We start from the raw sequence: 23,790 nt of genomic DNA on the forward strand, positions 1-23,790 counted from the left end.
TCAAGGTGGCTCTCATGGGAAGCACAAACTGAAAAAAATGAGCAAATTATGAGAGTAAACAGCTACCACAGGATGCATAAAAAGTTGAGACGGAGAAGATCTAACCAAGATCAACTAGTCCTAGTTGAGTTGTATTTCCAATAACATGAGGGGTATATAATCATCCATCTTGTAAAATTTTAGTTTCTACGCTTAGCTACTGCTGAAAAATGCCTCCTGATACGATGCCACAATGGATGGGGATCCGTTCAGGGAAATCACTTGATAGGGCCGTGCAAACACGATTATACCAGCAAACCTAAGGCAAGTGATAGGCTTCATGTAACCAAATCATGCAATCAAACTAACAGGAGATCATGCATTGTAGTGGTTGACTTGATTTCATCTTTGAACTTTCTTATTTTGTCCACAGCACCAATTCTCCACGACTTAAATGCTTTATACCTTTTTCCCCTTGGAAAAGACGCCTCGTGCTAGGACAGCCTTGATGGCAAATGCTTAAAGATTTATTTCCTTGGTCAATTCAAGTACCCTAATCGTTAACTAAACCAATTACAACCAAGCAAAATTCAAGACATTAACAGTATTAAGGCTCAAACATGTATCATATTAGTGTGTCTGCGGCTAATCCAAGATGTGAACAAAGGCTTTTACCAATTTAGGTACCAAGAGAGAGACAATGGATCAACCTGTGCAGAGAATGACCACAGGCTTATGAGATGACATGCCCAACACAACTTGCAAGAGAACTATATGCAGAGATATGTGCATTACCTGTGTGAATGAACGATAACCGGTGTCATGTGATTATCATGGCCCATTAAGATTCAAATGAGAGAGATACCATTGACCTCCGCTAGCGATGTTGTCCTATGTTTAGTGCTCTGCAAGTGGGATGGCCCCCATATTAGTGTTGTTATCATTGGTATACAGACAGTGGCCAATCAAGGGAATGAAGGGACTGGTCCTGTATAATGGATTTGTCATGTAAGAATAATTCGACCATGCATGACTCAGTACAGTTCAAATATAGAAACATCATGCAAGTATTTCTTCATTCCACTTAGCTTTTTCCTTATCAAGCTTTTGCTTTCGGTGTTCTTGGATCAACCTCAAGCTCACCTCTTTTGACACATAACAAAGAAACGAAAAAGGAACAGCAACTTGCAATAACCTGAGGAATAAAAACAAGTAATGGGGATGTTGATTTAGTATTGACACCACCAAAGACATCCTAAAATGCAATGAGAACCTTAAATTTGGTAAGAACTATATGTTTTAACACAAAAACTCTAAGAAGTCAGCAAAACAAATCTTATCAACTAGTCACCAAAAAATCACTCAAACACAGCTTAATTTTGGAAAAATGGTTACCTGCAAGACAAGAAAAATATGAATTTATTGTGCCCAAGGATCCATCAATGATATGCAGAAAGATGCCAGTTATTGGTCAAGGACTAGTTATCATATTATCATCCTGAGAAGACTTAAAGCAGATACCATGTGCTTGAAAAGACCTGGAAGAAAACCCCAGTCATCACGAAGGGGGCTGGGTACTGTGCAACCCTACTAAAAAAAAGCAGAAGAAAAAATGCCGACATAACAGTCCCTTCATAATAGAAACTATGACCTATTATGCTAGAACTATTGGCACCCCAATATAACTTTCTAATTCAATAAAAGTAGGGTTACTGGCCAGTAGCAAGAGCCAAGTTCCTATCCTGGAGCCTTAAAGTCTATTTAGTTCCACATTATGCAAATCATGCGTAATCCTCCTTTTTCTCATTTTCTGCCTATATATTGCACTAAATGTTTTCACACTTGTGCCATATGAGCCAAATATTCTGCCACCACCAAATTCTCCAAACGCTAAAAAAGATACCATGCTGGATCAGTGTGAGATGATTTGACTTGAAAGTCTGCCGAAAGAAACCTAGTGTATGACAAGGAATGATCCTAACTGTACCAGATAATTAAAAGCATATTGACAAGAGACACCACAAAAGTTTAATCATTCTATGATGGTGCATACTGATGGAATGCATGTTCTCAAATAATAGCCTACATAAGACAGGCAAGAGCAAGAATTGCCACCTTTTCTTTACATTCAATAGTAGCTTCTTGAATGCTTCTGCACTCCCATGATCCTCAGCCTGTTAGCAGAGAAAGTAGCAGAAAAATTAGGGGGCCAAAAAAGGAGTACTGAAAAGGGAGGAAAATTAAAAAGGCAGATGGTACAAATATATCTTACATTGCTTCCCTTTCAATAGAGATGAGAGAAGCACCATGCTCAGTTTACATTAAGTGTGTGATTCCAGGATCTTGTTGCTTGTATCCCCTTTATCAAAAAGTCACCATTTTTAGGTCAAAATGTTGAGATTTAGACCTCAAAAGACCAAGCTTTGCATAAACTTGACTTGTCAGCCAACCAAACATCAATTCCCCGATATATTTCTTGCTAGAAATAATCCTCGATTCCATTTCAAATGAGTAGAACCAAAATATTCGACTAGGTTGGTTGCTGAACCATACTAAACAGTGCCGGTACCAACAGAAGCTGCAAAATGACAGCAGCAACAATGCTAGAAAGGCTGTTAGAAAAGAAAACTGCTGCAAGGATATTCCCCATATATAATCAATTGTATAGATGGGCAGAAACCAGGATGGAATAGCTGGTAATATGCCCATTGTCCCAGAATGGAAAAAGAAAGAAAAGAGTCACAACCTTCCACACTACATGCTTCTGTATTTACAAATCGTGGTCTTTCTGGTCATCCATAAAAATCAGATGCAAGAAATGACTCAAAAAGTTAAAAGGTTAACCATCAAGAATGCTAAAACCATACAATGTAATAAAGCCAAATCAACTTGATAATGCAGTCAGCATTGTCAATGGTATGTCCGTCTCCCTATGGTACAAATACAAAATATTCAATATATTCATAGTCTTAATGTACAAATAGAACCCTTAAATGGGATATGTTAGAAACTTTTCTTACACTCTTTTCACAAGAATAGTAACTTTTTTTCAAAAGTTAAGTTGTAGCAAAGCTCTACGAGTTTTGTCCATGGTTGATGCTCAGGAGAAAAACTTGAATCACCACACTGGAATATTGGCTCTTGTAGATTTCTTGGGAGCATTGCCTTCGTTTGAGTATTAGATTCTTCTTTCATTTCCATGACCTGCTGAACACCTTAATTCCTGATATCCTTGTATGAAACTTTTAAGAGCATCTCTATATGTAGAAGCTCTTGTCATGTAAACCAGCTGTAAAGCAGGCCATAGAGTCTCCATACCTCCCCTTGCATCCACCGCTGTTAATTTCATTTGCATTAGGGGAAAAAAAAAGAAAAAAAAAGAGAGAGACTATTAGACAAAGTCAGAATTTGTTGCAACAAATCGGAGGTTCAGAAAAGAATGAAAACATATAGAGGGATAAAAAGGACCTCACTCAGTTCATCTTGAGAAAACAATCATAACTACAATGGAATGACTATAAGGAATAGAAATGTTAAAAACTCAATACTACACAAGGGAGGATTAGTCTTTTGATCATTGTCTTTAGGAAAACCAAGTAAGATAGTATCAGCTTGTTATAATGGTGTGCGCAATGCTAGAAAAATCAGAGATCAGCATCACAGAAAAAAGATTTTTTTATGGCAGAGGATCCAAATAGCAAAGGTCACAAGCCAAAAAACCACCGAGTACCAGAGATGCAAATGGCTATAGCTTCCTTCTTTCTGAAAGGTGGGTTGCATCATCTGTATCTCAGACCCACCCCTGCTAAATAGTCTGCAAGTTCATCGTCAACAATATCTCATTGGATTCAATGCCTGCACTGACAGCTCACAAATTCAACTCCCCAAAAGGCACCTCACATAATTCTAAAGGCAGTAAGACATAGCAAGTAGATATTCCAATACAATTAATTGGGTTCCCTATTATCCAAACAAAGCATTGAATACCAATTTCCAAATTAACCAAAAGAAAAGCCAAAAAAATTAACAAAAGCCTCTAAATGTTAACAATTTCAAAATTACATTACTTCAAACAGTACATAAGCATGCATAAACAAGAAGTATGCTAAATGATTCCGACAACTAAATGACCCAAGATGTTGAAATACAGAGGAGTGTTTCGGTTGAGCAGCTCCACCATTGGGCTTCAGGTTATGTTGTGTAAATAATCACTAGGGTGAGGACCAATATCTATCCCATTCAACCAGCTATTTCTTTCAAATCGAATCTTACACATTTGCAGACTCATTTCATTTTCTCTCTTTCTTCTCTACACTCACTCAACTGCTCTCTCTCTCTCTCTGCTTGTCAAGTTGAAGGAAGATCAGGATGGCTAACACTGCAGTTTAAAAATAAACACGATGTCGTTTTTACCTGATCTGAGTACCTGACTCGGCTGGGTCCAGCAGCTCAATGCTGGTTTTATTTCGATAATTAATATGGTGATTACACGACACGAGTCAGTAATAACAGAATACATTATCATTATTTATTATTAAAAAAATTAAAAAGAGGGAGGGATTCCCTTTTTTTTAATTACCATTATTATTAGTATATAAAAGAGTGAGAGAGAGAGAAAGAATAGGCTAAGACATGCAATGAACGTGGTAGTGGTAGTGGTAGTAAAGATGGATTGCCCTTCTTTATAATCCTTCATGATCTCAGATAAATAGATTCCTAAAAAAAGAAGAGTGCAAATCCACCATCGCATGAACCCTAATTCTCCTACTTTCGTTACCAATTAATTAACAACTGCAACAATATATCCCTTGTTTCTCTCTCAAATTTAAATAATAAAGGAAAAACACTTGTTATTCCATCTCTTATGGATCATCACATCAACAGCCCACCAGAAACCAAAAACACCAACTTCTTTACTCTCCTCTCATAATCAAGAGAGAACTTGTGTGTGCAACCTCTTTTCTCATTGTCTTTGATCTTTTCGGCCCTTTTGATCCACTATCAGTCTTTCGTTTTGGTTTCTTGTCACAAATCCTATCCAGCAATGAAAAATCATCACGCTTAGCCTGTGATTATTCTCATGGAAGATGGGTTCGGGATGAAAGTAACAAGAATCAATCCTACACAGAGAGCTGTCCCTTTCTTGATCCTGGCTTTCGATGTGTTTCGAAATGGAAGAAAGTATCAGAATTGGCGATGGCAGCCAGAAGGGTGTGGTTTGCCAAGGTATGGAAGCTCATCATTAAACTTTCAAGATGCCTGCATGCATTAGATGCTTCCTTGAATGTTGGATTTTTGAATTCTCCACGAAAGTAAACACCTTACCAATATTGGATTGCTAAAATTCATTGGAGACCCTAATTGATCATCAGGGATACAAAGTCGGGAGAATACTATAATATTATACTTAGGCTTTCAGGGTTTTTTTTTGTTAGACCAGTTTACGCGGATTACTGTTTTAGGAGAAACAGAAGCTTTATGGCCCTTTTCATTAGACGTGAAGTGCATCAGACAATCTCTATCAGCATCACTGCAGATGTCCCTACAACAGTTAACCAGGATCATTTTCCATACATTTCGTATTAACTAGGATCAATTTGCACCCCATCAATTTACATCGCACTTGTTCAGATTCATGAAATCCATGCTTCCTTATTCATCAATTCACACGTCAATTTGTATGAAATTTCACTATCAAGAATTTGTTTATAAATCATTTTCCTCAAGATAAAAATAAAATGTATTTAGTTGAGAAAATAAAGACAAAAACATAAAATAAATTTAATTTATTTTTGGAATTAATTAGCTCCACTAAGAAATAATCACTGCAAGGCTTATAAAGTTCCAAATGCACATGAAGACAATTTGTAGCTTCTACATGAGATTTCCTCATATAAATCCCTTTCGTTTCTTCTCAGATTTAATGCAAGTGAACTTCTAGAAAGAAGCAGAAATGGGGGGATTGTGTTTGCTGGGGACTTTGTTGGCAGAAACCAGTGGGAGCCTTTCTTGTGCATGCTTGCTCAAGGAGTTTCCAACAAGTCTTCAATACATGAAGAATACGGGAACCCCATGACTAAACACACAAGGGCACCTTTCCTGGTACAATCTCAAAGTTGAATATTACAGGGCGCCTTTCCTGGTTACTCATCGGCTAAGCCCGACCACTTACACTGGTTCTCCAAAAAATGGGAAGGGGCTGATGTTCTGGTGGTCAGCACCGGGCATTGGTGGAATGAAAGATAAAACTGTCAAGATGTATGAGATTTTCTCTCCTATTTTGCAGTCTCTGTATTTAATGCTGACAATAAATTTAAGCTGCATGGAATAAATTGACTATTTGGTGTGTGTATGCAGGGGTTACTATTTTGAGGACAAAGGTAAAGTGACTGTGTCGTTGAATGTGATGGAGGCATTTAAAAAATCTCTACAAACACCGAAGTTATGGATTGAAAATTTAAACCCCGAAAGGACTCGTGTTTTTTGGCTACTCTCCAGTACATTACAGGTAAATATTCTTGGCGCACTTCCAGCTGGGAACTGTACACATCGGGTAATATGTCGTTACAATTTTTTGATATGAAAAATTGCAGGAATGGTAAGTGGGATGAGGGAGGTCGATGTGATATGGACAGACAACCATTGACAAACTACACAATGCTGGAACCAGAGCCAGTGCATAACCAAATCATTTCTACTGTAATCAAAGAGATGGATTATGGAGACAGGAAGGTTTAGTTCTTAAACATTACGCATTTGACACAGTTCAGCTATGATGGTCACCCTTCTCGTCATCGTGAGCCAGGCACTCCGGTTGACACTCCACAGGACTGCAGTCATTGGTGTCTACCTGGAATACCAGACATATGGAATGAAATACTATATGCTAATTTACTGTCAATGGGATTCAGAACCAAGTGATATCAGATTACATAATTTCCAAGTTACCTCATCTTGAAGGTTTTTTTCACTGCCCGGGCTGTACATAATCTGGGCTGCTTGTGATCAGGATAGTATCTCTCCATTTTCTTTGGCATCCAGTTCACTGGTTTCCATTTCCTTCACTTTCTCAAGCTGTCTCAGGAGATCCAACCTTTCTGCTCCATATGTGGATGGTATCTGCCAATGAACAAATTAGAAGCCCGGAGATCTGACATCTAAAGAAGAGCATAAAAAGGGAAGTTATTAGCTCAGAAACAACGCACCAAAGCTGGCACATATCTCTGGATAGCAGCCAACATTGCTGCATGCCCCACAGCAGTGACCTACAATGCACAAATTACCCTTTCTACATCAGGTCACAGTGGAAAAAACAGTGCAGACAGATGTAAATTGTGAACATGCAATATATCACAGATTTGGATTGAAGCTCTTGTGAATATGCAATTCAGTTTACCATATGTATAAGAAACCCAATTCTGAGGATCACGTGTCATTAACACCCATAATCCTGCACTCAAAAAATTTCAAAATATCTTTGCTGTGGTGGAGGTGCAGTTTCAATCAGTTGCAATCAAAATAACCACAGAATCATCCCAGATCCAATGACAAGTCAGATTATAAACATGAAGTGAACCTGGCCAACTTGTAGGTCAGTTAGTGGTGCACTTGCAGCTAGCCAAGCTCTTGTATGCTTGGAAATTTTTAGGCATCTATCCCTTTTTTTAACTTGCACCAGAAGTAACAATTTTTGACATTTTACGATATCAATATATACCATACAGAAGCTTGGTCGGGTTCTATACTTGCTAAATATATGAAGGTTGACAAGTGGATTTCTCAAATAGAATGACAATAAAAAAGGGTGATCCACAAAGCTCTGCCACAGAAATAATCCAACTGTAATGGAAACAAATACAAGTTCCATATATCCATAAACCTTCAAAATAACACCAGGGTCATGTATTTCTAAATAACTGTATTGTCCTAAAGCAATATTTCATTTACCAGTACCAATTGCACTACAACAGAAGGAGAAGTGAAAAACTACACTGGCCTGATGAATGAATGAGAAGTAATGACACATAAGAGATGTGTGTATTTGAAGATTAATGAGAGGATGTAAATGAGAACTAAAATAATACACTGTTGATGAGGATAATTTTATGATGAGACTTACTGGAAGAAGCATAAGAACACCGATAGGAACCACTGATGCCAAATCCGTCAGGGTTCTCAAGAGAACTTTTTTTTCTTTCTCTGTTAACTCATCTCCAATCAAGACCCTTTTAAGAAACCCCATTGCAGCAGCAACATCAATACCTAGAAGCTGAGTTCCTTGCAAGACATCCTGTGCATATTTAACCATATATGTTACAAATGACAAATAAACAGTCAAGGAGCTGAGTTATAAAATTGAAAACCTAAAATGCCATACATCATGTAGTAGTCACAGAATGTATACTAAAGATTTAACTGGGAGGGAGTTTCAAATCCTTCAGTTCTTTTTTCTTCTCAACAATTCAAAGAAATGAAAACATTATTTTGCATCTGTTTCACCATGCCTAGCATTCCTGCACAAAAACCAATACAGGTACAAATAGATGTTCATGCAGAAACAATGTATTTATTTCAGTTAATATATTTGGGCCTTGGAAAGACTTGTACTTTACTCATGTAGCTTTAACTAAACCAATTGAATAGCCACTGTCATCAAGCCAACCAAATAATTTTAATCACAAAAGGCCAGGTGCAAAGAACAGAAAAATTCAATTCATAGGAAAAACACAACACCATCATAGCACAGAACGTTAGGTAGTCTTATCCACTCAATGATGTTGAGCTTGAAAGATACATAATACTGTATTAATTACTAAATAATGAAAAGGGCTAGCCATACCGTGCTTGTTTCCTTTAGCTTTACAATTGATTTTTCAATGACATTTTCACTCATTTCAACCTGGATTAATTGAGAACTTGCAGCCTCATCACCATCTGTAACCTTAATATCCTGAAAATAAAACAAAGTTTAAGCGATTATATAGCATAGCATAAAACTAAAGTAAAGAATACATAGATGGCAGTGGTCACTGTAAATAAAACTAGTTGATATTATATAAATTTGAGAAAAAAGGCAATAATTTCTGAGTAATCTAGATGGCAAGTTATGTTCTCTGTTAAAAAAAAGGTCTCCAGGGTCATTGCTTGGAGCAGTATTGATTTAATTGCACTAGATGTACTTGTGGTATCATTTTTTGACAAAGACATTTTTTTAATTTCAATTTAGGCAATTGGATCTTTATGGTTTGGTCCACTACGCAGCAGAGATCCCTCCATCCATAGTCAATTCAATTTTTTGTTAATTTTTACTTTTAAAGGGATTAGGAGACATGTCAACTTTCTATTGGTCCTAATTGAAAAACAAATTGATTAAAAACTTTACTAACTTTTTATTTATTTATAGCTAGAAATAATTTTTCTATTTTTTTCAAATTAAAAAATATTTAAAATGGTTTTGCTAATTTTTTATTAATTTATTTTGGACTGTTTTCATTTTTTTATTTTTCTAGCTAATTCCTTATTTTATTTTCAAAAGGCAAATAAAGAAGTTAGGAAAAAGTAAATTTTATGTAAAAATTATAAAATCTCAAACCTCTAGATCAAAACTTTTATGAAAAATTAAATTGAAAGATTATGCATATAAAAAAAATACATAAATTGAATCGAGTATGTTTTATCAATAAATCCATAATTTTATCCTTCATTGATGAAATAAAAAAAATAAACCAACACTTTTTTTTAAAAAAAAAAAAGTATTTTTTTATGGTAGATAAATAAACAGTTAACTAAAAGATTAAAAATTACAAAAAAAATAATAATAACAAATCTAGCATAAATTAATAAAATATTAGCAAAAAACATTTAATCATTTTTGTGTCCTTTTAAAATAAATCATGAAAAAAAAATCTAACTTCAAAAAAATTCAAAGAAAAAATCTACCCATAAATAAATTAAGAGTTGGCCAAATTTTTAACAAATATTTTTGTTTTTTTCAAATTTTTAATTTTCTTATTTCTAAAATTTAAACCAATAAAAACCTAACATGCATCTCATCTTCCATTTAAAACTCAAAATCAATAATAAAGTGGGTTACGGATAGATGAAGAGACCTCTACTGCTTAATGGTCCAAATCACAAAGATCTAATTACCAAAATAAAAACCACAAGAATGTCTTTGTCAAAAATCGACACCACATATATATCTAAAGTGTAATTAAACCGAGCAATAATAAAAATTATGGGCTTGCAACCATGAAGGTGAAAATTAAGCCAAGCAAGCAGACTTCATAAAAGTCCTTACCCACTTTAGTGGGACCAGAACCAGTTTACAATGTTTCAAAATTTGTTTCCCACATTATTATCAGATTTTTCCATGTTTTCACAATTGTTCAGGCATATGTACTGACACGTATTGCATGGAGGAAAAAACTATTATAACATTCAAATGTTATATAGGAGCTGTTAAAAAGCATGAGACATACCTCTTCATTTTCATATTGATCAGTGCTTCTCCGGACCCGTTTTTCGAGTTCCATGAGCTCATTCCTTAGAAGTTCAAAACGATGAATTTCATTGGACTCGGACTCTCCAATACCCGTACTTGTAGTTTGCCCAAAATTTGCATCTCCCTGCATTTACCAAACCAACTTTACATAACTTTCATTTTAATAAAAAAATAATTTAACTCCTAACAGAAAAAATATACTTAAGAACACAACATTAGCAAGAGAGAGGAGAGAACAAAATGCCACAGTTGATAAAATTCTCTCAAATGGGTATGTAATGTTATAATAATCTTTAACTTAGAATGTCTTGTCAGTCATCACTTATTCAAGAGTGTTAAACATTAAACAGTCCTAATGACTGGGTCGAGCACTGTTGCTACTCTCTCCTTTAGTATACTTCCAGTCAACATCAAGATCTAGGGTTCCAGAATGCACAATGAAGAATATCAAAGTATACTATACAATGTTTTCATGAAAGAGTTGCAATTGAAGTTTTGCAAGTTGTATAAATTAATAATTTCTTTCTGAAAGGAGGTAGATATGAAGTGCATCGAAATTTATCCACTAATGGTAAAATGAAGTTAGGTCTACAGAAAGTTTCCCTTATTTATTGGTCTGGTTTTAGTAGTTACTGCATTGATAATAGGGAGCAGCTAGAAAAAGGGATACACTTTTGAACCGGCTCCATTTAACTAGTAAAAAGATGGCCTTGAATTATTGACATTTCAAGCAACAAGTGGTTCAAAAATTGGATAATTAACAATCTAATTCTAACCAATAGACTATGCTGCCATTCATTTTTACACATCATTCATTATGTACAATTAATTGTTTGCTGATAATCAAATCAGTCCAATTGTATGTATTAGTCAAGTCAATTTATTTAATGTCCAAGTTCTAACTATTACCTTTACCGTGAACCAAATTGGGAAATATGATGCTTATGGAACCATACAGTGGTAATCTATATTCAAAAGGACCACACAATAACATACCTAGCAAATAACATTCTATAGGACAAAAATGTCTGCCGGTACCTAAATTTTTCCCTTTCTTCGAGTGAGGCACTTCAACAAGAATAACCTAAGGTCAAAGAACATCATAGAAACCAGAAGAATAAAAACAGCTTTAAGTCGTCTATTTATCGAATGGCCAACTAGGAGTGCTTTTATATTACTTTCACAAAATAAAGATATGTCATTGAGTTTAGTTTTTCTTCCAAGGATCTACCTCTAAGCTAGTTCCAATCAGAAACCTTTCAAGTAGAAAAAATCCTTAAACTAGCTTCAATTTTGAGAGTGGAATTTTCATAGTAGTTACAAAAATATGCATTAAAAAAGACTCCATCCACAAACAGTTAATATTGTAAAACATATTGTGAGGGGAGGGCATACAGATGCATCTACAACTGCAGCATCAGGGCCAGGTTTCTTGGTTGGAGAGCGCGCAAGGAGGTTCCACGCTCCTTGAAATTTACTGACAACTCAGAAAGAAAAGGAAGGAGTTGCTATTGAGCATGAAATAAATCAGACAATAGCATAAAAAAGAAACTTAAACTTGTTGGAAAAAGCTTAAACCTACAGCCGAAATTTCATACCTTTTACTTCTATCTAACCTCACATTAGCATTCTTCCTCCCTTTCCCTTTGAAGTACTGTTGCTGCTCACTAATAGAAGTTTGTAGACTACTTTCATCTTCTCCCTGATGATCCAATCAGTAATTTATTATCAGTAAGATATACAAATTTTAATAAAGATGATAACTATCATGTAAACACAGACGTGCAAAGCTGCCTTTTAAAAAAAAAAGATAAGAAAGGAATTACAGTGCACTTTTTTGGAGTACAGGTCAGCAGTGAATCAAATGGAATGTAGTCAGTGGTCATTAATAAGCTGTAGGGTGAAACTAATAGAATACCTGCTGAAGCGAAGCCGCTTTTGCTCTGAAAGATGCCTCCAGAAATTCAGCTTCTTTCTTCAGTTTCCTTATTTTCTCAAGATCAGAACAAGCAGCTTTTAAATGCTCTTTCCCAGAATTAGAGCTTGATACATGCAACTCTTTAAGTAATTTTTCCAGTCTCACAAGAGCTCCTTCAACACTCTCCAATGCCTGACACCAAATGAACAGCACAATTATTCTATTGACATATAGAACAGAAACAGGGACAGGGACAGCTGGTCTATATGGAAGCCCACACATAGAGGTTAAATATCAACTCTAGAAGCAAGCTGCGACCAACAAGAAAGCAAAACAACCAAGTACATCTTGCACTTTAAGCACTATGCCAGGGATGACGCTGTTTCCGCATCCTCATAAATGTTATTGCACTGATTAGACCAAATTACCCTTGTCTAATTTGTCCTCCTTTCAGCCACAGCCTCTCCCTCTCTTCAGACCCATGCCACAGGAAATAGATCCTTGCGACAAATATGTTCATATGGGGAAGTTGTGCCTTCCAAGTTCCAAAATGATACGTGAATAATAGGCCATATTGAAATAAACTAAAGGAAAGAGAAAAACCTTATTGAACGAATCTGTCTCTTTGCCAGTGGTCAAATTAATTGCAGGTCCTGTTATCTCAACAGAATAATTGATATTGCTTTCTGTCATTCTCCTGCATCACACTTTTAAAGTGTAAATTGCAATCCGCAACTATGAATCATTTTTTAAGAAGAGTCAAATGAAAGTAAACGAAACAAAATGAAATGAAATAAGTCTTTGACAAAAATATAGCTCAAGTCAAAATGTCAATAAATTGTTTGGCAATAACCAATAGAAATGCATCTAAAACTGAAATGCCAAGTAAATCTTAATGGAGGATCAGTTTTGGTTTCAAAAGATTTCCATCCATTCCTAGCATTTTAAAGTTTTTTAATCATGTTGAAGTGCATTTTATTTTATTTTTTAAACATGGAATACAAATCCCGTTCATATTAGGACAAATTTTCTGCCTTATGAGCATGATCATGTGCACATCAAATAAAAAGTTAGTTTTACTTCCATTAGCTTACCGAGACATTCCCAGTTCTTCCATGCACTCGATTAATTTGTTGTGCCTAAACAATGAGTGAAAATTTGTTAAATCAAAGAATAACTCTTTGTTTTGCAATAACTAAGGCAACATAAGTTCAATTACCCCCTGGAAAGAAACCTTGCTGCCTTAACATTGGATGGATTCTCTAGCCATTTACTGTATTTAATAAAGCTTTGGATCCAATGGGAGCAGACGTATAATACTTGAGGGATAGCTTCAGCATTTGGAGGATCCTTCTGTTTATTTTTGTGTCCATGAGACAGATTTGGGGTGCCAATGTTGCCTGGATAAAAAGGAAGCCAATCCAGCTCCTCGCAGACAACCTATGGAATTGAAAATCATGTTATTCACTATTGAGACAGAATGTTCAACAGTAATGTTAGTATATGTGATGCTGACTGACCTCTACATACAACTGATATGAGCTTATGGATGAAAGTTGAGGATAGTACAAAACACTACCCCCGACAAGGTACCTGCAACAAAGCCCATGAAATGATAGACGACCAAGCAAAAGAAGTCTAAACCAAACTTTGTCCAGAAATGTTAAAACAATGGAAAGAAAAGAGCTACCTGATGAAGCCTTCAATAGGATCATCTAGAATATCAAATCCATTTGCTGATAAAAAAGATTGTGTACTTCTTCCTAAGGCAATAAAGAATCCAAATACAGCCAAATCCTTCTCTAAAACCTGCATTCAACAACAGCTCTTTATCCATTCAATCCTTCTCCCACAATACAGTATATGTTTCTGAATAGGGGCATAAGACTGATGGTTGACACTTTACACTTGAGTGTGGTCTAAATTAATAGGGACCACTTGGAGGGATAAAAAGTACCAGTTATACTCTAAATTTGCACATAAGCCATTGGCACTAACCTCAATACTTTCAGATGTTGTTAGTCTTGACCACATTCTCTCCCTATCTATAGCTCGTTGGAGCTGCTTCTGTACAAGATTAATCCAGAAAATCACCTCTTCTGAACCACAATCATTTTGTACTCTGCATGCCACGGCTCGAGGACCAAAATGGACAAGAAATTCTCTGCGTAGACCAATATGCTTTATAGAATGATAAGCTTGGCGTACAGGAATGAAATCAACCAGCATGTCCATCAATCTACCAGTTATATCTGAGATCATGGAAAAGAATTGTGGGCAAGAAACTTTTGTGGGGCCAAGTTTCATGATTGCAGCATTACAAGTCAGTGCCAGTAAAAGAAGTGAAACATCACTTCCATTGCCTGGACTCGAGGACATGCCTTTTCCAAACCTATAAGTAAATCAAAATAACCTTATTATCACATGGATATCAATACTGTAATCGTTACTGGAAACCTCAACGTGCAGTAACAGGGAAACAATGACATACACAGCAGTGGCAGCAGTAAAGCGTGGGTCCTCTTCAAGATAATTAAGAAAAGAAGTCACCACTATCGGAACTTGCTTAGACCAAAACCATTCATAAGCTTCTGGTTGTTTGGCAGATAGTTTATCTCTGATCAAGCTCTCCAGGGGAGCAGATTGCCGTAATAAACTGCATTGAAAAAAAAAGGTTAAAACAGATATAAAAGTCTAGGTATGTTGAAACCAAAGAAGATAGATCAGTACAGAAATTACACAATCCATGTTGGCTGGAATAACACAGAAATGGAAATTATGGAATCAAAGGTCTCCAATGAATATGAAAAGGACAGGAGGAGCTATAGCATACAGGACCAAATTTGAAAATCCAAAAGTTTGATTACATGGTTAGCAATAGCATCTATCAGGAAACAATGGGGGCGGGTTTTCACCAATGGGTTTAAAGTAAAATCTTATCAAAGTTAGGTGTAAAATTTGGCCGTGGATGACAAGGTATCCTGCTCCAAGTGATTTTGAAATATCAATACCAAAAATGACCAATGATTCAAACAGAAAAGAGGTTTCAGGTCCTTATTTCAAGAACGAAAGATGTACAAAGTGTTAAATGTTGGTGAAAGATGTGCAAAAAAGTGTTAATTGTTGTATATATCCTTCACACACATCAAACGCATAAAACAAAGGGTGTAAAAATTTTAAATAAAGTAGAGGACTGAAATTAGGTAAAATTCTGGAAGCTTCAATAGGAATCAGCCAAACAAGAAATGGCAATTTGAAATAAATAATATCCATTACCTCCTTTGAACAAAAATATTTACATCTCTGTCTCTACTATCACCTCGGGATGAAATCTCATGTGCTGCTTGTAGTAAGGAGCAAACAGAAGCCTGAGAAATACATGGCATCAAATGTTCTAAATTGTTTTCTGGACTAAAATAGTGAAGAACTCAACAGTCAAAAGACTACATCTACAACTCTTATAGCTAATACATGCACTGATACACATAACTAAATTTTCAGAACATTCAGAGAAACAATGCAACAAATATGTCTGCTAAAAAGTATACTGAAGAAGAAAAGGACAACAATAACTGCATGTAGGAATCCTTTTGGAAGAAATTGGGAAAATGTTTTGAGAATTTAGAACCAAAGTTTCTATGAGGGTGAGGGTGAGGGTAAAATAAGCATGATATATTGTTTGTTGTAGAGAAACTAAATATACATATTAGGAGCATATGAAGAATTAAAAATAACAACTCTGGACATCTTGAAGGAATCTTATCAGTTGAACAAAGGATTCATATCAGATCACTGATCAATGATCAATGATACACTAAGAAGTTAGTCCAGGTGTTTATTCGAGGCAATTACCTAGAACAGAGACACAGTCAGATGAATAAGAAAAGTTCAAACAAAATGTCCGCGCAAAAGATCACAGTAAACCCACAAAGAAGCCAATACAGAAAAAGTGGACCCCAATCAACAGTGGACGACTAAGGCATTTCAGAATGCATCATCCCTTGGCCTCAAAATGGACTCCAAAGACCTTAACAGGAACTCACTTCACCAAAATGAACAATCTAATAAAGAGCACATATCACTCACATTTATTTTTATTTAATGCCATCAAAATGGCAGTTGGCACGGGCACTACAGTAATTCCATAGGTTTATAATAAAGCTGAACAGATATGAGAACCTCAGCCTTTACATGTAATTATAAAAGAAATCAGATGGTAGTTGACATAGTTGTAACAAAGGTTGCAGTGGTTGAGGCCTCAGCAGAAGCAATAATTTTAACTATACATGTACCCATTGCAATGCTGCCATGGACAAATTATGGTTTTGATGATAGATGAAGAGGGCTATGGCAGCATTATAGAGTGTCAATAAAAGAGACAATTCCGGCATCAACATTATGAATGGTGACAACGCAATTTGTGGAGGTGGCAGAAATACTGGTTGTGATAATGACATCATGTTTGAGGAACTAAGAGTGGTCGAGTGGAAGTGGCACAATAGTATTGACCTCAATGATAAAGTATCACAATTGTTCTTCTTGTTAAAGTGATGTAGCCAGACCAAGAAGAAAAAAATGTATCCCTACTGGAATGTTCTCAAGAACAGAGCCTAGCAACATCATAGGATTAGCATTAGTCAACGATGAGGTATTTATGTTCAATAACATTGAATGGCTAACTCCTCGCATCCATAATATTATGAACCAGACATGCATATCTTAGAGTAGAACAGGAAAGTAAAAAGGGGTATGGATGATGCATGTTATCCAATAACTTTCCCAGAGATGAAAATAAACCTGATAGCATAGCGTTTTCACCCATGCGTTCCTATCTATACCAAGCCAGGCCGTGGAAAGCCAAGAAAACTTTGATAGCAAACCCTGTTCTTTAATTGCCACCTCAAAAACCCTTGCTGCATCGTGTAAAGATTGAACAAGTTTATCACCAGAATCTTCACCTTGTAGCGACTGGTTGAGTTGAACTCTCATATCCTCCACATCACTGTTGGCACTTGCAGAAGGAGTCCCATTGACAGTAACACCATCATCACCGGATGCTAGGGGAAAAAGGTGCCCCGTCCTTCTTGTCTTCATATGTGTCAGATTAAGTTTCTTATATCCAATTGATTGATAATCAAGACTATGATTTCCATTCCTCCACAACGTATGCTTCATGGGGTATCTTTTCCTTGAATTGCCCCAATTGATCAGAAGATAATCCAAGTGAGCTACTCTTTTGCAGGAAATACTAGAAACAATTGAATTTCGTGAAAGGCATGGATTTGAAGAACTGCAATGGAAACCTCAACAATAAGCTCTAACCACATTAATGTTAAAACAATAGCACACCAGACATTAGCACTTCTACAAGTTCTTTTTTCATGTATAAAGACGAAATCATAAAATCCAAGCATGTATCTTTTACATGAACAAACTAATTAACATGCCCAACAGCAAACACAACTAAAATTTCAACGCAACACGAACCATAATAGTTGCGCGAAACTTTAATCGAACCAATGAAGCAGTTTACTGCACATTTACAGTCGTTCAGAGCAAAAAAAATGAAGTTATTATAAACAATATAATTAACGGAATTCAATCACAAGTGGAACTGAAATTCTAGTTTTGAATATTGATTTTCTCCTATTTTCTTAGCATCCAAACAAGCAGATATTCCAAAAACCCTAGCTACTCTAAAATTACAGAGTTAAGACTGATAGCTCTAAAAAGGAAACTTGCGATGAAACAAACAAACAAAAAGGTTAAAAATGAAATTAAGAATTGAGCACCTTGAATTTAAGAAGCTACTATGCTGCAATTTAACTTCCATGTAAATGTAAAGGTTAGAAAGTCAGCGGGGAAATGTTTGCGTTTGGCACGCAGGAAAATTTGAGCGCAAGCGGATAGAAGGGTCTGTAATGAGGAAGAGAGGAGAAAGTTTTGGTGACGTGGCAGTAAGGTTTTTACTTCTGGGTGACGTGGAGAAACGTCCGTTCACAAAAAAGAATGATGGCTCGGTCTTCCTGCAATCTACAAGAAAAGGAATGTGTGTGGGTGTGACCATCCCATCCCGTGTATAGTAAAATAAGGTGTCTGTGAATGGCAAGAGGATTCCAAGTGATTGGATCCCCGGTAGTGATCTAGTGTTTGCCACGTGGTATTAACATAGCCCTATAAATACTTCTTTTATTAATTAAGTAGTGCTCTAAAAGACGTGAAGAAAGCATTGTAGCCACGCGTTTTAATTTCATTTACTTATATATTATAAATATAATATAATAAATATTATATTATAATTATAAACTGCTTTTTTTTATTTTTTTTGCTTTTTTTTTTCTTTCTTTTCCTTTTTTTATGCCTTTATGGCTTTTTTTTTGCTTTTTTCTTTGTATTTTTTTATTTTAATGAATTTTTTTGTTTAATTTAGTTTGTTAATGTTAAATTTTATTTTATTTAGTTATCAAACTTTCATGACACGGATCTCGAGTTTGACAAGTTAACCTGATTTGACGAGTTAATCCGAAATTTTTTTTCTCTTTTTAATTAACTTTTTTATTTAGTTTAGTTTGTTAATGTTAAATTTTTTTATATTTAATTATCAGACTTTCATGACACGTCTCCCGGGCTTGACAGGTTAACCCAGTTAATTATGAGTTAACCCGTAAATTTTTTTTTCTATTTAGTTATCAAATTTTCATGACGCGAATCTCAGGTTTGATGAGTTAACCTGGTTTGAAGGGTTAACCCAGTTAATTCAGATTTTCTTTTTCTTTTTCTTCATTAATTTTTTCTTCCTGTTGGTTTTTTTCTTTGTTTTTTTCTTTTTAATTAATCTATTTAATTATCACACTTTTATGACACGACCTTGCAGCCAGACCCACATCCAAGGCTCTTGAGTCCGTTGTTGCAACTAGACTCAATTAAACTTGAGTCATGTAAGTTTAATATTATATTATAAATATTACTCTTGGGTCAAGCATTGCAACTAGACCAAAGACTCTTTGGTATATCTTTGCTGAAAGACCTAACACTCTTAGATCTTAGCATTTTTTGATGTTTTTTATGCAAGGAAAAAAAATAACCCATAGTGTATGCCTTTGTTTTTTTTTCTTTTCCTTTTTAAGTTTTTTACTGTGGACTGCACAGTGCAGTCCACAGTGAAAAAGCTGATGCCTTTAGTTTTTTTTGTCTTTTTGTCTTTTTTAATTATTTTTTTAATTTATTTTTTTAATGTTAAATTTTTTATGTTTAATTATCAGACTTTCATGAAATGAATCTCAGGTTTGACAGGTTAACCCAGTTAATTCAGATTTTCTTTTTCTTTTTCTTCATTAGTTTTTTTCTCTTAGATCTTAGCATTAAAAAGGACAAAGCTGAGATTCATTTCATGAAAAAAAATAACCCATAGTGTATGCCTTTGGTTTTTTTTCTCTTTGCTTTGTCATTTTTAATTAATCTTTTTTTTTTACTTATATAATAATAATAATAATAATTATTATTATTATTATTATTATAACATATACTAAAAATGTTCAGTGTTTCATTGTGCACCGCATAGTGAAACGCTGAGCTGTCTTTTTTTTTTGTTTTTTTCCTGTTTTTATTTAAATCTTTTTCTATTTAGCTATCATACTTTTATGACACGAATCTCAAGTGTGACGGGTTAACCTGATTTGGTTGGTTAACCCAGTTGATTCAGATTGTTTTTCTTTTTCCTCATTATTTTTGTTCTTTCGATTTCATCTTTTATATTATATGCAGTCCATGGTGAAAAGGCTGATGTCTTTATTTTTATTTATTTTTGCTTTTTTTTTTTCTTTTTATGCCTTTCACGGTGGACTGCACAGTGCAGTCCACGGTGAAAAGGCTGATGTCTTTTTTTTCTTTTTAATTAATTTTTTTATTTAGTTTGTTGATATTAAATTTTTTTCAATTTAGTTATCAGACTTTCATGACACGGATCTCAGGTTTGACGGGTTAACCCAGTTAATTCAGATTTTTTTTTCTTCATTAGTTTTTTTCTTCCTGTTGGTTTTTTTTCTTTATTTTTTTCTTTTTAATTAATCTATTTAATTGTCACACTTTTATGACATGACCTTGCAACCAGACTCACATCCAAGACTATTGGGTCTGGTATTGCAGCTAGACCCATTTAAACTTGGGTCATGCAAGTTTAATATTATTATTAATATTATAAATATCACTCTTAGGTCAGGCGTTGCAGCCAAACCCAAGATTCTTGGGTATAGTTTTGCAAAAAAAACCTAACACATTTAGATCTTAAAGTTTTTTTAATATTTTTTATGCAAAAAAATTGACCCGCGGCATCGCGCGGGTCATATATATATATATATATATATATATATATATATTTCTTGTAAATCGTACTTCAGTTACGGGTAGATTTTTTTTTTAATGTAAAACGCTGATGTAATTATTTTTTAAAATATATATATATGATTCCAATCATTAACTTAACTGGATTCAATAAATTTGATCTAATTTGATAATATAATTAAAATATATATAGTAAATAATGTGAACAAAAAAAATCAATAATTAATTATAAAAAATAATATGTTAGTATTAAACTTGGAATGAAAAAAAAGAAAAACTCGTTAGAAATTTATCGTTGCTCCATGGTGGACAATGCTTAGCCATCAAAAAGAGCTTATCGAGACGGTTTAAAAGTTATTGTGACAAGTTCCATGACGACACCAAGAGAGGCTCTATGCGCTGTCAAAATAACAACCCATAAAACAAACTAAATAAAATATCATGAAATAAACGTATCATACTTATATTTAATTAATTAATTTAATATAAATGAAAAACTCTAAAAAAGACTAAATTCAACATAGAACGATAAATAAAAAGATCCTAGAAAACTCGAGTCATTATCAAAATTAGTGAATAATCCTATAGAAAAAAAATTAAAAAAATAATGGAGTTCAATCTCCAATTAAATAAATGATAAAGGATAAAATGAAAAAACATAAGTTAAGAAAAAAGGGGGGAATGCAAGCCCAGGCGAGTTTCCTAAGTATGAGTTAGTTTTCTAAACTCGTAACTCCTGAAATTCTAGACTCGAACTCAATTTAAAAGTTCAATTTCCAATAAATTCAATGTTGAGGCATGAAATCAGAATATATATATATATATATATATATATATATATATATATCAAATTTAAAAAATTGCGAAGGAAAAAGGAAATTATAATTAAAATAATAAGGATGAAATTGGTAGAAAAAAGAACTTGAGAATGAAGAAATAGTAAAAAAAAACATAAACTTTTAAAAATCATCCCAAATAAATAAAATTTATTAAAATAATGAGGACCAGATTTGAAAGATAAAAAAAAAAGAGGGGGATGAAATAGGAAAAAAAATCAATTTCATAAATTATATCAAATAAAACAAATAGTAATCAAAACAACAATGACCAATTGTAAAGAAATAAAAAATTAAAGGGTCGTTTTTAAATTTTACAGGATGAACACGAAAATCAAGGATGAGAAAGGGAAAAAATGGGTCTCAAGCAACAAATAGGAGGTCCATTTGGAAAACGTGTCATGCCAAGATAGAGGGGAAGCCGAAACAAATCAAACGGCGCCATGAAAATCGTTGTATGACCACATGGCGTCTCATGTGCCTCCCAAAAGGCACAAAGACAATCCAAATGCACCAGTCAATTTTTTAATAATATTTATATTAACGAAGAGCCCCTCAACAAACCTAATTGTTATTATTATTATTATTATTATTATTATATAAAAAGATGTAAAGGCCCCTGAACTCAAGTTATAAAAAAATTGCCTTTAATGTCAAATGAGTTATTTTAGTATTTAAAAAATAAGATAAAGCTCTTAGAACCAGCTTTAAAAAGTTTTGTTTTTAAAAGCGTTAAGTAATTTTCTTATGTTGAGAAATTATATTAAGACTTTTTTTCCCGTCCAAATCATAAATGATTTTTTATCCATTAGGAAAAGACTCTTCTACCCCCTTGCAAGGCTTAATGATTTTGGAGTGAAGGGTAAAATCATCACTTTATTATTGTAATCCATAGTACATTGCCTCAGAGACCACAATGCACACACTAAACACTTACATATTTTTTTTTAATGGGAGGCCCGCACTTTGCCGCATACTGACTTTAATTTTTTAAACATAAACAAAATATTAAAGCGACATAAGCATTTCTTAAAAAGAAAAAACAAAATTGAGATTCAAGTCATTGTTTCCATTGGATTTAAGAAGCTCAATTAATTTATATGGCATGAATAAACAAAGCAACGACAATAAATAAACTGAGAAAAAAATATTCAGGCAACGCTAATATTTTTAAAAAAAACAAAACAAGAAAAATATGAGACCCAAGTCATTGATTTTACTATGTTCAATAAGATCATTTAATTTAATAATATGATTAAAAAAATATCTATAGTAAATAAAGTTACAAAAATTTGGCAATTATTAATTATAAAAAATTTGTCAATATAATACTCGGGAGAAGAAGAAAGAAAAGCTCGTTAGAGACTCATCATTGCTCCATCGAGGACACTGCCTTACCACTATAAAAAAAAACCAACATATCATGAAGTAAGTATCTCATGTATATATTTAATCAATTAATTTAGTTTAATAAAAAAATCTCTAAAAAATCTAAATCTAACAAAGAACGATGTATAAAAAGACTCTGGGTAACCCAGGTTGTTTTCAAAACCAATAAAAGTTTATATAAAAAGCAAATAATAAATGTCAAATGATGAAACTAAAAAAAAAACATAAGCTTAAAAAAAGAAAAACAAATCTAGGTAAATCTCCTAAACCTAAGTTAATCTTTTAAACCTGAAATCCATTAAACTTAATTTTTAACCAATTTAATACATAAGGATGAAATAAAGAAAAAATATCAATCAAAAAAATTGCCAAAGTAAAAAAATATAGCAATCAATAGAATGAGGATCAAATTTAATAGGGAAAAAAAACTAAAGAAGGATAAAATCATAAAAAAATTTCTAAGAACCATCAAAAATAAAATAAACAGCAATCAAAAGAATATAAACCAAATATAACAGAAAAAAATTAAAAGAGCATGAAATTAAAAAAAAATCAAATTATATAAATCATTTCAAATAAATAAATAGTAACCAAAAGAATAAAGACTAGATTTTAAAGAAAAACAAATTGAAGGGCAAGCATGGAAATAAATGAGGGGGTGAAAAGAAAGAAAAAAAGAAAAGGTTGTCAGTACTAAACCTAAGGTCGGTTGGCCATACGCACTACCTAGACATGTAGGTGCTGCTGATATAATTTTAACGCTGCCTTGAAAGCCACCATTTGACCTCCAAAAACCACTACACGCGACACTCAAACAACATGAG

At 34.0% G+C, this 23,790-nt stretch overlaps 2 protein-coding genes across 2 annotated transcripts; one reads left to right on the forward strand and one right to left on the reverse strand.

The window, feature by feature from the left end:
• Positions 1-2,647: 2,647 nt before the first annotated feature.
• LOC112327879 (protein trichome birefringence-like 8) lies at positions 2,648-7,719 on the forward strand. Its single transcript, XM_052453759.1, is given in 10 exon segments — positions 2,648-2,745; positions 4,818-5,148; positions 5,150-5,205; positions 5,898-6,063; positions 6,065-6,125; positions 6,128-6,219; positions 6,221-6,237; positions 6,337-6,465; positions 6,467-6,487; positions 6,573-7,719. Coding segments are annotated over 10 exon segments (1,299 nt in total). The 3' UTR covers positions 6,901-7,719.
• On the reverse strand, positions 6,406-18,471 carry LOC7466020 (uncharacterized). The gene is made up of 19 exons (XM_006381904.3): positions 18,194-18,471; positions 17,199-17,691; positions 15,678-15,769; positions 14,893-15,057; positions 14,400-14,793; positions 14,092-14,210; positions 13,922-13,994; positions 13,621-13,841; positions 13,496-13,540; positions 13,005-13,098; positions 12,402-12,593; positions 12,082-12,185; positions 11,879-11,960; positions 10,461-10,607; positions 8,819-8,929; positions 8,099-8,269; positions 7,185-7,244; positions 6,928-7,098; positions 6,406-6,829 (listed from the first exon to the last, which is right to left on the reverse strand). Exons 1-18 carry the CDS (start codon positions 18,232-18,234, stop codon positions 6,985-6,987), a joined length of 2,718 nt encoding a protein of 905 aa, XP_006381966.3. The 5' UTR covers positions 18,235-18,471; the 3' UTR covers positions 6,406-6,829; positions 6,928-6,984.
• Positions 18,472-23,790: the final 5,319 nt, after the last annotated feature.

This window comes from Populus trichocarpa, chromosome 6 (assembly GCF_000002775.5).
Source record: "Populus trichocarpa isolate Nisqually-1 chromosome 6, P.trichocarpa_v4.1, whole genome shotgun sequence".
Classification (NCBI taxonomy): domain Eukaryota; kingdom Viridiplantae; phylum Streptophyta; class Magnoliopsida; order Malpighiales; family Salicaceae; genus Populus; species Populus trichocarpa.